The sequence below is a fragment of the Podarcis filfolensis genome (genome assembly GCF_964270895.1).
Source record: "Podarcis filfolensis genome assembly, chromosome: 7".
NCBI classification, from domain to species: domain Eukaryota; kingdom Metazoa; phylum Chordata; class Lepidosauria; order Squamata; family Lacertidae; genus Podarcis; species Podarcis filfolensis.
The window spans coordinates 6,543,304-6,558,315 of record NC_139603.1 but is presented as its reverse complement, the minus strand read 5'-3'; the positions used below and the strand labels follow the sequence as shown (position 1 = coordinate 6,558,315).

Genomic DNA, 15,012 nt, shown 5'->3' with positions numbered 1-15,012 from the left:
CTATTTATCTACTTGCACTTGGACATGCTTTCGAACTGCTAGGTTGGCAGGAGCAGAGACCGAGCAACGGAAGCTCACCCCGTTGCGGGGATTTGAACCGCCGACCTTCTGATCGGCAAGTCCTAGGCTCTGTGGTTAGGACGAAGCTAAAGGGGCCTTCCTCAGAGCAAGTCATTCTGGGTGGGATGGCCACGAAAGTGCCTGTGCCACGGCCACAGTTTGCTGCGACAGCAAAGGAGGTATTGGGGCTGTTGGGGGTTATGTGCTGCAGAAGCTGAGCTCGCCACTTACGCTCGTCCCAGAAAACAGCCATCTATCAAGAGTTGTCTTTATACAGATGCTACAAGCAGGCTTCTACTCAATACATAATGGTATCTCACCAGGAGATAAGGAAGCTACTGGGGAGGACATTAGCTTACCACTGCATGTTTCAGACTCTTTATATGGAAATACAAACAATTAAAGGGAGGGGGGATGCATTCCTGCAGAGGGCAACAAAGAAAATGGATACTGACAGAAGTAATTTTGGATTCAAGCAGTAAAAGCAGTGGGGTACCACACAGCCTGGTGCTTATAGCTAGCAAATTTATGGAAATGTGTTTCATCTGTCTTTCAGTTTGTAGGGAGGCTGGGTTATTCATTATGTTGAGTGCCCAGCTTCCTCAGTGAGCATCCCTCTATGACATGGGTATCTGCCAGCGTCTCCGCTGAACAGGGTGGTGATACAATGACGACTGCAATATCACAAGTGGACTCTGTATTACGTTTGCAATTGTTCAAGGTAAAATCCATTTTGGAAAGAGAAGAAATGAGCACTGAACCACTGATATATTACAAGTGAGCTCTTTATTTGCTGCGTTTGCAGTTGTTTAAGACGAAACCTATTTGGGGGGGGACTACTTTTGCCATTTTTATGGAAGTTTACAGAGAGCTGCCTTAGTGATGGTGTCAACTGCAGCATCTCTCCTGAGCCTCGCCTTCCCTCCCTGAACATCTGTGGTTGGCTTCACCCATCTGCCTTTATAGAAAAGTCAGTTTCTTATGGCTCAGACAGACGCATTGTAAAAACCTTCACTTGGTAACTTATACATATTGGTAAAATAATGAAGTGGTTTTAGAAAAAACATCTCTCTTGCTAGACTTCATCAGGGAAAGTCAACTCAAATTCTCCTTAGGGACGAGAGTTGCGGCCTTATTTTTTACCGGCAATAAAACTTAGGGCAGAGAGTCTGGGACACAGCAGGCCTTGGCAGGGGGTATGTATATCTGGAGGGAGTACGTATATAAATATCATTAATTAAAAAAGAACTTACTATCTCTGTATTCTAGAGACAATGGTGCTGAAAGCTGCCTGGATATCTGCAGAAGAGCACGTGCAGACGATTGGAAGGCCATGCTTTTGCAAGATATCTGAAAGAAACTGAGAATGATATACAAGTCTGTAAAAAAAAGGACCTTCTATATATATTTTAAATGCATTGTTGATTTATTTTAGTTATTTCTGTACTGTCCTTTCATAAAATACCCCAGGCAATTTACACACTATTGTATTAACATAAATTGATTCAAACATGGCCACAGTGAGAGCGACAAATGCCAAATTTATGACGGAAAGAGCGATGTTATCTACGAAGGAGATATATGGAAACCATCTGGACTTAGTGGAGGAACGGGAAATCCACACAGGATTATTATTTTGCTTATCGGCTTAAGGAGACTAACAGAAGAGATCGTAAAGGAAAAATAGAAATTATATGAACAAGATATGATGTGGAAACACCAAGATAAGACTGGATAGAATTATGAATTTTGTTTGGACTGATTGGGACTGATTTGGACATTAACGCAGTAATAAGAAGATGATCTGAATCCCCCTTTGGATCTTGAAGTATGGGTTCCCCCAACAAAATTTAAAAATTTGGCTTTGTAATTTGGAATTTATGTGATGTGATTTAATTTGATGTGATTGGCCAGTTAATAAAAATTATTAAAAAAAAAAAACACGGCCACAGTGGCCAACAATCCTTCAAGCAAACTAGCTTGAGAAAATTGTTTGGGTTCGTTAAGGTCTCCTGGAATCCAAGAACTGTAGAGTTGGAAGGGATCCTGGGGGTCACTTAGAAGAGGAAGAGTTTGGATTTGATATCCCGCTTTATCACTGGCCTAAGTGATCACGGCTAACATTCTCCTTTCCCTTCCTTCCCCACAACAAACACTCTGTGAGGTGAGTGGGGCAGAGAGACTTCAGAGAAGTGTGACAGGCCCAAGGTCACCCAGCAGCTGCATGTGGAGGAGCAGAGACGCGAACCCGGTTCACCAGATTATGAGACTACCGCTCTTAACCACTACACCACAACTAAATAATCCCTAATAGGTAGCCATCCAACCTCTGCCTAAAAGCCTCCAAGGAAGGAGAGAGCCACTGTCAAACAGCTCTTACTGTCAGGAATTCCTCCCCCCCAAATGTTTCTTGTAATTTGAATCCACTGCTTTGGGTCCTAGCTCTAAGGAACTCTGCGAAAGAAGAAACACTGGATGCCATTGAGTGGGGGTATCTGTTAAGCGCAGCAAAATATGTTGTGAGGACAAGAATGCCCCGTAACTTTATTTCAAAGCACAGCTCTGTATTTCAAAACTGTGTCCAGGTGTGTGGGGGGGGGGCAACGTAGCACAGAGAACCAAGCAGTTAAGTGCATTATAGTTCAGGTGAGCGAGCAAATCTGACTTTAATGTTTTTATACTTATTAACGATCAAAGAATATCAGTGACTATCTCTGCCCTATTATTGTTGAGAGCAGGGGTAGGCAACCTAAGGCCCGTGGGCCGGGTGCGGCCCAATCGCCTTCTCAATCCGGCGCGCGGATGGTCTGGGAATCAGCGTGGTTTTTACGTGAGTAGTGTTAAGTTGTGGGTGAACATATCAGACGACACAGCGATTCTTCAAACAGCTCTTGTTTATTCACAGGCCAGAACAGAACTGAACTGAAGGGTTCAGCCAGCCTGCTTATATAGAGCTCCACTAGAACGCAACAGTAACCATTTTCTGTAACTATCCAATCACTGAACGTCACTTTCAATCCCTTATTTGCATATGTGGACCTGAGTGAAAACTATCTACAATATCCCCCTGCTGGCCCAGGGTGAGAACTTCAGTACATAACAAGTAGAATGTGTGCTTTTATTTCAAATGCATCTCTGGGTTATTTGTGGGGCATAGGAATTTGTTCGTTTCCCCCCCCAAAAAAATATAGTCCGGCCCCCCACATGGTCTGAGGGACGGTGGACCAGCCCACGGCTGAAAACGGTTGCTGACCCCTGGTTGAGAGTCTTCCTTTGTGTTATGTTCCTGAAGTTTCTTCATTTGGTGAGAGCTAGATAAGTTTCACACCTACTGCAATCAGATTTCCCTGCGATTCCAGGTTCGGGACCCTCCGTGGGTTTGAACGCTGTCCAAAATCAGATGCAAATTTTGTGACAAAAAAAAAAATGTAAAGTACTTTTTACGTAATGAACCAAACCCAGCTTGGGCGGACCAAATTTGTGACTGGTACTATTTAATTTGTGCATTAATTATCTAGTGAGCAGTAAAGCAGCCAAGTTGGCAAAGCCACCGGACCACTCAGGATAGCGAACATCCAAGGAGCCTGCCTTAGAAGTACTGCAATAGAAGCGCCATGAATGGGCAACACATGGGCGGTAAATTAAGTTCAACGAATGTGCAGCTGCAATCCTAACCCCACTTACCTGAGAGTAATATCTACTGAATTCGGAAGGGCTTGCTTCTGAGTAGGAATGGTTAGGATTGCCCTGTAAATGTACTGATGCACACGGAACCAAAAAATTGCAACAAGAACTTCGGTGACTAACCAGAAGGGATAAATTTGGCAGCATGAAAAGGGGAAATTCTATTTCACAAGGGCCTGAAAGTAAAATTGCCAGTATTGCAATTGAACAGGTGAAAAAGGGCAACCAAATGATCTGGGGACTGGAACATTTAGGGCAGGCATAGGCAAACTCCGGCCCTCCAGATGTTTGGAGACTACAATTTCCATCATCCCTGACCACTGGGTCCTGCTAGCTAGGGATGATGGGAATTGTAGTTCCAAAACATCTGGAGGGCCAGAGTTTGCCTATGCCTGATTTAGGGGTCTGTCTGCAGTTGGCCCTTTGTGGTTTAAGCTAAAATGACTGTGTACTTATCACTCCAAATCTCCTTACCTGTCCTTGCCAGTCGGAGGTATTAATCAGAATGATATTTTCTGGTAGCTGATCATCTGAGATCAAGATGTGATTCAACTGGTCGTACACAGTTTTCCTTGGGATCTGTAAATAAATGAAAGCAGCCCTTAAGATTCCTCATTTATTGGAACAAGCTCTATTACCCAGCTATTTAAATAAATGTTCAGTCTAAATCACTCCCACAATCTTATGTGTTTTTCTTCAGCCCATTAAGCTGGGACATCTATGAAGTGATGTCAAATATGAAGCACACCCAAAATAATTGGATTGATTTAAACATCTAGGCACACTGTTTTGCCACTTGTCGATAGAGTTGCCAATTCCTGACTTGCTGAGGATCAAGGGATTATTGAAGATGACTTGGAAACTTCAGCTGGTCCAAAATGCAACAGCTGAGTTACTGGCTGGGGTTCCATTTAGATCTCATATAGCCTCTTTTGAATGAATGAAGGAAGGAAGGAAGGAAGGAAGGAATCTTTATTTGCGTCAGCCATCGGCCATAGCAATAAAACAACAGTACGATATACAAAAGAACAGAAACAAAAAGTTAATTATATAAAATACATTTTAGGGTTTTCAATCAGTAGTCAAATAGTGGATCTTATTCTGATTGCTCCAGCTAAAAACAGTTTAATGATTCTATAATATTTATTATTTCTCTCTGTAAGGTGAGACTGGTGGTACTTTCATTCTGGTTTATTTTGTCTCTTTTGTTGTGTGTTGAGCATATATATATATATATATATATATACACACACACACACATGGGACACGGGTGGCGCTGTGGGTAAAACCTCAGTGCCTAGGACTTGCTGATCGTATGTTCGGTGGTTCGAATCCCCGCGGCGGGGTGAGCTCCCGTTGCTCGGTCCCAGCTCCTGCCCACCTAGCAGTTCGAAAGCACTCTTAAGTGCAAGTAGATAAATAGGTACCGCTTTATAGCGGGAAGGTAAACGGTGTTTCCGTGTGCTGCGCTGGTGCTGGCTCGCCAGAGCAGCTTCGTCACGCTGGCCACGTGACCCGGAAGTGTCCTCGGACGGCGCTGGCTCCCGGCCTCTAGAGCGAGATGAGCTCGTAACTCCAAACCCCAAAACTATGACAAAGCTTTGAGATGGTTTTGCAGCATGCCCCCAGAAGCACCATACATGCGGAGGAGGATGCCCCCTTGGCACTGAACGGCCCATTTCACCTGCAAGCGATGCCTGGTGCCTGGGGAGCGTTCGTTGTCCAGGCTGTTGGCTCTCTCATTCTGCTGCTTCGCAGGCTGCCTTTCCTTCAGAGATGTGCTTCTGCCTCTGCGTCCCATGTGCTTCGCTTCCGATCTGCTAAAGGAGAACAGGGGGACCTTTATCAAGAAAACCAAAATGGCCCAGATGCTTCTCACTGTATTACAACTTTCCTGGGCCAGCAGGAAATCTCAATGTTGGTTGTTGGTTTTTTAACCTACCACAGCAGATTGAAGTGCAATTTTTTTAAAATTTATCTTTTAAAACTCTATCCTGCCTAATACAGTGGTACCTCGGGTTACAGACACTTCAGGTTACAAACTCCGCTAACCAGGAAGTGGTTGCTCCAGGTTAAGAACTTTGCCCCAGGATAAGAACAGAAATTGCGTGCCAGCGGCACAGTGGCAGTAGGAGGCCCCATTAGTGAAAGCACGCTTCAGGTTAAGAACCTTTTCAGGTTAAGAACGGACGTCTGGAACAAATTAAGTTCTTAACCCGAGGTACCACTGTAATTGAATGAAGCACAAAGCGGCTAACAAATCAACAACAGCATATAAAAAAAAATTTCCAAATTAAACACAATCACACAAATATTGATATAAATCTAAATGAGTTACAATTTAGGGAACTGGGCATATTTAGCCTGGTAAAGAGGAGACAGAGAGGAGGTATGGTAGCCATTTTCAACTATCTAAAGGGCTGGCACATGGAAAATGGAGCAAGCACATGTTCTCCTGCTCCAGAAGGTTGGACTCAAACCCATGGCTTCAAGTTACAAGAAAGGAGATTCTGACTAAACACCAGGAAGAACTTTCTGACAGTAAGACCTGTTTGACAATAGAACGGACTTCCTTGTGAGGTTGTGGACTCTCCTTCCTTGGAGGTTTCTAAGCAGAGATTGGATGGCCATCTGCCATGGATACTTTAGTTGAGATTCCTACATTGCAGGCGGTTGGACTAGATGTTCCCCTGGGGTCCCTTCTGTCACAGGACTGCCAAGGGACGCCTTGGAGTCGGGGGGGGGGGAGAGAAGAAGAGTCAGAATGGGAACAGTCAGAAGGAAATGGTCAGGAGATGATGGAAGGGGAAGAGGGAAAGAGCCAGGAGGAGGCAAGGAAAGCTCAGGTACAGATGGGAAGCCTATGCCTTTGGCACAGGAAAGGAGAGGGTTAAAACACAAGGATCAGAGACATCCCAAGAAGCTCCCCCGCCTCTTTCGTTGGAGGAGAAGCAGGAGAAGACCACTCCCCAAATCTGAACCGGACAATTCGGATGCATGATTCTACTGTGCTGCTTGTACACATGTAAAAAAAAGAACTGTAAATATCTCTCTGACTGAGCAGAGAGTGCTTATTGCGAACAGCATACTCAAACCACCACACCTTCCAACTCTACAATTCCATGATTCTATTATCATAAGGTAAGGACAAAACTAAAAACATTAAGCAGCCAAAGTCTCTTTTAAAGTTACAGTTCAAATAAAGGTAAAGGTAAAGGGACAGCTGACCATTAGGTCCAGTCGTGGCCGACTCTGGGGTTGCGGCGCTCATCTCACTTTACTGGCCGAGGGAGCCGGCGTACAGCTTCCGGGTCATGTGGCCAGCATGACTAAGCCGCTTCTGGCGAACCAGAGCAGCGCATGGAAACGCCATTTACCTTCCCGCTGGAGTGGTACCTATTTATCTACTTGCACTTTGACGTGCTTTCGAACTGCTAGGTTGGCAGGAGCAGGGACCGAGCAACGGGAGCTCACCCTGTCGCGGGGATTCGAACCGCCGACCTTCTGATCGGCAAGTCCTAGGCTCTGTGGTTTAACCCACAGCGCCACCCGCGTCCCTCACAGTTCAAATACTTAAGTAAAAATGTTATAAGAAGTAAAACTGTTTTGAATTAGGGAATTCAAAGTGAATAAAAAAGTCTTTGCCTGACACCTTGGGAGGGGGCACTCCATAACTGGGGCACCACTACCAAAAGGGAAAAAACTCTCTTTATAACAAAATGAATTTCTAATGGAAAACGGCAATGACTAACATGCCTTCAGAGCATATTTAAAGACCTTGAACAGAGTGCCTTGTGAGAGGTGCCCTCAAAGTACAGGGACTTCTCAGAAGTGGCTACCTCATTAGGAAATCTATGTCTACCTGTATAAGTCAATCTATCAGTCAAGGTGCATCAGAATTAGGAATGCAGCAGTTTGCTGGGGTCAAATTTTAGAAAAGCACAAGCGGTGACATCCTATGGTGTCCTCCTGCTTAAACAACAGGACTTTCTCTTCCTCTCCTCCTCTTCCTCCTCACTGTTGGCAACCCCACAATTTGCTCTGCAGGTTTGGAACACCCTGTATTACTTGCAGAAGGAACTGGAACAAATAAAAGGGTTTCAGCTGAGGTATAAATCATTGATAGCTCCACAAATCTCAATACTGGAAGGAAAAGGAGAGTGCCACAACTCAGTTTGCGGTTGCTCAGCTGTCAGTATATTTCTGCCATGTCCATTTCATTGTTTAGGTATAACTTTTGTCTCTTTAATTAATCACTGTACTGGTGAGGCTATTAAATATTATTTTGCCAGCTTACTTTGAGTCATATTTTAAAAAAATTGGGTAAGACAGCGGAATGGTCACCAAGGTGCATGACATCTGGAACAAAACACGGGGACTGAAAGCTGATGTTCAGATGCCACAAGTTAAAAGCTCATCTGTCTCAAGTTGCATATTTACAAACAAGGTAAGTTTCAGAGCTGATGTTGCAGCTTACAGACAGGTTACCTGCTGGAAGGAATTATGAGGGATTCTGTCTTTGTCATCCTGCCACTTAGTGGAGCCTTTTCCATGAAACTATCCAGGGGAGACAGTTCAGTTTCTATGTCTTCTTGTTGTTTATTTTCCTGCAAACAACAAATTACATTGGAGTGGATGTTCTGTGAAAGCCTTTGTGCTCTGCCAGCATGTATAATAATAATAATAATAAAGTGCCAATAAATAATGGTCAATCCATGACCATAGCCAGACCAGTGCAAAACCTCATGCAATCCATTAGCTATGGATCCATCCCAAATAGTATCATAGATTCTATGAAGCCCCAAGTTGGCCTGGCTTCAACATGAACTGTAAAACGGCCACTTTGGCCTGTGTTCCTGCTGTAGTCCAGATGCCAACAGAGACCTCATTCTATCCTAGGTCTCCAGTGTTGCAAAGGCACATGGTATTTGACAAGCTGGGCACTGGATAACAAACTCTCTGCAGCTGATGCTATACCCAGCAGAACCCAAAGGTACCAAACATTACTCAGCCAGATCTCTACTTCACATTCTCACTACTTTCCACCTCTTCCTGCCTCAATCCAAATCAACCCACCCACAAAGCTCATATATACCTCCACTCTCAGTGGGTCAAAGCATTCTCAATAGCACATTTTACTTCCTTTTTCTAACCCCATAAACCAACCCCACTCCATTCCCATCTCCTAGTAGTAGTAGCAGTGGTCATAGTAGGAGTAAAATTTATGTACCGCCCTTAATCCAAAGATCTCAAAGATTCACAAATCCAAAGATTCACAAGATAAAAATACAGGACAAAAGCAAAAATAAAGTCAAAACAAAAAACAAAATAAGAACCCCCTGCTCCCACAAACACATTTAAAAGGCCGTAGGATGTTAATCAGCCAAAGGCCTGGTTGATGAGGAACGTTTTCATCTGGCCCCTAAAGATGTACAATGAAGGTGGCAGGCAAGCCTCCCCAGAGAGGGCAGAGGGGGAGCCACCACAGAAAAGGCCTGTCCTTGTGTTGCCACTCTCTGGACCTCTCATGGAGGAGGCACATGAAGAAGGGCCTCAGATGATGATCAGAGTCTGGATTGGGTTATATGGAGAGAGGAAGTCCTTGAGGTATTGAGGCCCTGAGCCACTCAAGACTTTATAGGTCAAAACCAGCACTTTGAATTGGGCACAGAAACTAATCAGCAGCCAGTGCAGTTGGGTCAGGATTGGCGTAATATTCTCAAACTGTCTTGCCCCGGTGAGCAACCTGGCCGCCGAATTCTGCACCAACCGATGTTTCTGAACCATCTTCAGAGGCAGCCCTATGTATAACCTGGCTTGCCCAAACTTCTACACCATGCGTCCCCCCGGCCCTGAACTACTGCATTTCCTACCCCCCTCAGCAACTCTCATCCCAGGTGCATTTTTCCAGTAAAACAATACCAACCCTGAATTTAAAACACTCAAGTTAAAAACAGTAAAAACAACCTTCTACGCATAGCTCAACAGTGCAATCGCCTCTCAAAGGTCCATTAAAAACATCTCCATCAAAACGCTTCTATCTCCAACAAACCTTTCCTACGTAAAATAGACACACCATCCCAGTTCCCAGTTGACTCTCTCCCAAACACCTGCATGGAATGTGTACCTGGGCTGTAGGCTGATAGTGGTTGTTCTTTTTTAAATATTCAAATTGTGGCCTATAAAGGATGTAAGGTTTCAAAAAACAGGGATTCCAAGAAAGGAGAAAATGCAGTATACTTGGGCAGAGATTAAAAAAACAAAATAAACAGGCACCAATCCAAAATGAATGCCCTGAAAACAAAAAGATTAGAACAGAAGTTGTCATCTCTTTTGCCAAATGACCCTGACGTTCTATAGAGCTGTTAAATATTTCTGTGTTTCACTCTAGTGATCCCTGCCTGAATGATAAAAAGGCAATTGCACTTACATAAGACACGGTGTCAGAGACGCTGTCTGCTGGTTGTCTGCTTCCAATATTCTTGTCCTCTTCAGGCACTTCAACCTGTTTTGTACAAGAGTCGGTAAAACAAGGCTCACACAACATACTGGTCCTGAGACTGGCTAGTCCTGAGGCAGCATTACAGCAACATTGCAAACAAACACTATCTAGGAGCAAGTCCTGGCTGGAGCATATGACTGAAACAGAATAATCCACGTTTCCCCCCATAAAATGCAGTATGCTGCATTTTCTGTTGAACAAAGCAGATATATAGCATAGTCTGTCAGACATGAGTGAGAAAAAGCAGAGAATTATCTTCTCCAGATAGACCTATCATTCACAATTGCCTTGTGTGAAACCCTCTTCAAAAAGCAAATACCTCTGGTTAAGGCAAATCCATAGATTTACAGTCATACCTCGGGTTACAGACGCTTCAGGTCGCGCGTTTTGGGGTTGCGCACTGTGCCAAACCTGGAAGTACCGGAAAGGGTTACTTCCGGGTTTCGGCACTCATACATGCGCAGAAACACTAAATTGCGCTTTGCACATGCGCAGAAGCACCGAATCATAACTTGCGCGTGCGCAGATGTGGCGTTGCAGGTTGCAAACGCTGCAGGTTGCGAATGTGCCTCCCGCATGGATCACATTCGCAACCTGAGCATCCACTGTATAAAACTGCCATACTTGACTCACAACCCCTTTACTAAGAAATGGCAATGCATTTGTGATTATCAGTTGCATTCAATTATTTTTATGCACTTATTTTATGCACTTACAGGACTGGGTGGTTCTCTCTGGTTTCTGACGCTGTGGAGGCTTCCAATTTCTGCTTGAGAGCTTGAATGTGACATTCCTTCAAAGTAAGGTCTATAGCAAGAAAACAAATGGCATCGTAATGTTGTTGTTTTTTGCTAGGAGCTCCAAAACATGGCCGAGGCTATAGAAACCTCTAGAAACCGTGTGCCAAAATGTGAGAGGCTGCTGTCTATCCTTCCCAAGATCTCTCCCTCCCTCATGTGCAAAACTGCTGCCCAAATAGCCGTTTGACCAAGCAGGCAGGTACCAAAACACAGTCCACCCCCCTTTCGCTTGGACTACTGCAATGCGCTCTACGTGGGGCTACCTTTGAAGGTGACCCGGAAACTGCAATTAATCCAGAATGCGGCAGCTAGACTGGTGACTGGGAGTGGCTGCCGGGACCACATCACACCGGTCCTGAGAGATTTGCATTGGCTCCCAGTACGTTTCCGAGCACAATTCAAAGTGTTGGTGCTGACCTTTAAAGCCCTAAACGGCCTCGGTCCTGTATACCTGAAGGAGCGTCTCTACCCCCATCGTTCAGCCCGGACACTGAGATCCAGCACCAAGGGCCTTCTGGCGGTCATTGCGAGAAGTAAGGTTACAGGGAACCAGACAGAGGGCCTTCTCTGTAGTGGCGCCCACCCTGTGGAACACCCTCCCTTCAGATGTGAAGGAAATAAGTAGCTATCCTAGCTTTAAAAGACATCTGAAGGCAGCCCTGTTCAGGGAAGTTTTTAATATTTAACGCTGTATTGTTTTTAATACTTGATTGGGAGCCGCCCAGAGTGGCTGGGGAAACTCAGCCAGATGGGTGGGGTATAAATAATAAATTATTATTATTATTATTATTATTATTATTATTATTATTATTATTATTATTTCCCCAGAGCTGCCCCAGCATCTCTCATCCTAACAGACAGTCGGTTCGAGAATCTGCAAAGCTGCCATCAAAATCTCTTCTTACTTTAGCTTTGGCTTAGGAGTACTGAGGACGCTGTCATCATCTTCCATGTCAGGGCCGCTGTCACTAGGATTTTCAATATCAAGTGTATCATAGAGAAGGTCTAGGTCTTCTTCTACTTCTGGGACATGGTCAGCTGGATCCTGCTCAGAATCCAAAACCTAGATAGAAAAGCACAAGCAGCATAAAAGTGTGTTAAATGGAGGCTTCCTTGAAATGCAAATATCATCCTGGTCATTAATTGCATTCAAGTATTTATATCTAGGCCCTCTTCACAAGTCCATACACACAAAATTAGAACTGTATGAAGAGACCAAGTCCTGCCTCTCTGTTGCATTCTTGTTGCTCAGCTCAACCGCTTTTCTCATGTTGGTGCTGATCTTCTGCAGCAGGGAGCCTTCTCCACTCATATTTATTTATTTAAAAGCATGCATAGTAAAGGTAAAGGGACCCCTGAACGTTGGGTCCAGTCGCGGACGACTCTGGGGTTGCGGCACTCATCTCGCTTTATTGGCCGAGGGAGCCGGCGTACAGTTTCCGGGTCATGTGGCCAGCAGGACTAAGCCGCTTCTGGCAAACCAGAGCAGCGCACGGAAACGCCGTTTACCTTCCCGCCGGAGTGGTACCTATTTATCTACTTGCGCTTTGATGTGCTTTCGAACCGCTAGGTTGGCAGGAGCAGGGACCGAGCAACGGGAGCTCACCCCGTCACGGGGATTCGAACCGCCAACCATCTGATCGGCAAGCCCCTTTTAGGGGAGGAGGAGATGGAGGCGGGAGGGCTCTCAGACCCTGACAAAGCTTCACACCTCCTTCCCTAAGCTGGTCAAATACTTCCCAGGTTTGGGGAAGTAGGCATGAGGCTCTGACAGGATCCTGGAGCCCATTGCTTCCTTCCCAAAGCCAGGCAGTAAGGTACTGAGAGCACAGAAAAAGGTACGGCATTGCAGCAAGTCATTTAATTATCATGCATCATGGAATAACTGTATGCCAAGATCTTAATGAAGTTCCAATAAAACATGTAATTGTCTTACATGTACAGCGGTACTTCGGGTTAAGAACTTAATTCGTTCTGGAGGTCTGTTCTTAACCTGAGGTACCACTTTAGCTAATGGGGCCTCCTGCTGCCACCGCCGTGCAATTTCTGTTCTCATCCTGAAGCAGAGTTTTTAACCCGAGGTACTATTTCTGGGTTAGCAGAGTCTGTAACCTGAAGCGTCTGTAACCCGAGGTACCACTGTAATTGTTTTTCCTGCCCCCGAGGAAATTTTTCGGCCAGGGCAACTGCCCAGAATATCAGCACCATTTTTCTAGGAACAAAGCATTGTGTATAACGATTTAAAAGTGGTATAGGCTCCCTGTGCGATTTAGACCCCTCAGATGGGGAGTTTTCACAAGTACAACAGGGAAGGCATGTTGTCCAGCAAATCATTCTTTCCTGTCAGTGAGCCAGCTCTTGCCCAGGCCTTGAGGGTCTCCCAGTGTCCACTGGAGAAGAGTCCATTTGTATTCATGCGAGAGGAGACACTAGGACACCAAGCCCCCCCAACACCATGCTGGCTATGTTTAACTGTGAGTTTTGGTATCTGTGTCTTGCCTTTTTATTGTTCTTTGTGTCACGTTGCATGATTGTTTAACCTTTGAGCAGGAGGCAAAATGTCACTTAAGAGCCAACACTGAAGCCTCCAGAAGTGGAGACATTTTTTGTGCTTTAATTGAACTGGGAGAATAATGAGATCCCCACTTGGTGTCCATCTGGTGGTGTCCGTTGAAAAACCTTTCAGATGATTACAAATGGCACCTTTTCTAATAAAACTGGATACCCTCTGATGTATTGGCAATTCCAGACAGCCTATTTCAAAGTTCACATTTGGGGTGATGGCTGCAGCCTTTGCACTGTGAAAATAAATTCTGTTTGAGTGGTAAGTGGGTATAGAGACATTTTTTGGTGAGTCTAAGAAGCTAAATGAAACAAAACCGGCGTTGCCACCAAGATGTGATCATTTGCTTGCGCAATCTTGATACAGCTTGCAAAGTACCAGGGAGATAATGTTCTCCAAGCACAAATTGTGTAACTATATGCAGGAACGGGTTTTATAATTCATTTCCCAAGTTTACAATGATAATATATTGATTGTTGTCCTTTTTAATATCTGTACAATGCCCAAACTTATTTTGCAGGAAATGGCATAATCGTTTTCAAAAGAATTTTTGCTCCAAAAGTTTATTCTTTGTTTTATATGATTCCCGCCCTCAGGTAATTGCACAAATTACTTCGTTGTCTTGGTAAGCACATCGGGCATATCTGTTGGGTAAGAAAATAAGTTCTGCCTTAAGCAAGCATTACAAATAACAGAGTTCTTGGGAGGCCAAAAGGGTTGTTTTTTATGAGAGGCAGAAGACTGGGCAGAAGTTACTTTCAGAAGAAGAAGAGTTTGGATTTGATATCCTGCCTTTCACCCCCCTTCAGGAGTCTCAAAGCGGCTAACATTCTCCTTTTCCTTCCTCCCCCACAACAAACACTCTGTGAGGTGAGTGGGGCTGAGAGACTTCAGAGAAGTGTGACTAGCCCAAGGTCACCCAGCAGCTGCATGTGGAGGAGCGGAGACGCGAACCCGGTTCCCCAGATTACGAGACTACCGCTCTTAACCACTACACCACACTGGCGCTCAAAGAAGTTACCAGGGCCCATATTTTGTTGTGCGAGATACAGGCAAAATAACTTAGGACATTTTACAGAAACAGAGGGCGAGAGCCAGGTTACGTTACCTGGACTCAAGTCCCACTGAAATCAATGGGACAGGTCGATCACGGTGTTTCATTGATTTCAATGGAAGTCAAGTTCACCCCTACCAAGAAAGCAGGACAGGGAGATCGCTAAAGTTCATAAAAGAATTAAGGTGCTTTCACATGAAACAATAAGTTGGTAAATGGCACCTCGGCCATTATATTTTATGTATTAAAAATAATTTATAAGCGGCTGAATGTTTCAAAAACACTGATCACTCACATTATACAAAAATAATGTTTTTGTGCTCTTAAGGTTCCCCTGTTCTCCTATTAC

The 15,012-nt window shown here is 44.6% G+C and overlaps 1 protein-coding gene across 12 annotated transcripts in view; it reads right to left on the bottom strand.

Annotated features, from left to right (window-relative positions):
• The window catches only part of PACS2 (phosphofurin acidic cluster sorting protein 2), a 55,791-nt gene that overhangs the window by 28,365 nt on the left and 12,414 nt on the right, over positions 1-15,012 (bottom strand). For 8 of the 12 annotated variants that reach the window (XR_014550951.1, XR_014550952.1, XR_014550953.1 and 5 more), the window contains exons 9-15: positions 11,952-12,109; positions 10,963-11,053; positions 10,175-10,249; positions 8,233-8,351; positions 5,429-5,564; positions 4,219-4,323; positions 1,314-1,420 (exon numbers count right to left, since the gene is read on the bottom strand). Coding sequence is in view for 8 of the 12 variants with exons in the window: in XM_083624632.1 (XP_083480758.1) it covers positions 1,314-1,420; positions 4,219-4,323; positions 5,429-5,564; positions 8,233-8,351; positions 10,175-10,249; positions 10,963-11,053; positions 11,952-12,109 (791 nt within the window). In the remaining 4 variants the exon portion in view is untranslated. The remainder of the gene's footprint in view (positions 1-1,313; positions 1,421-4,218; positions 4,324-5,428; positions 5,565-8,232; positions 8,352-10,174; positions 10,250-10,962; positions 11,054-11,951; positions 12,110-15,012) is intronic. The other 4 variants (XM_083624635.1, XM_083624630.1, XM_083624633.1 and 1 more) reach the window with 2 other exon arrangements.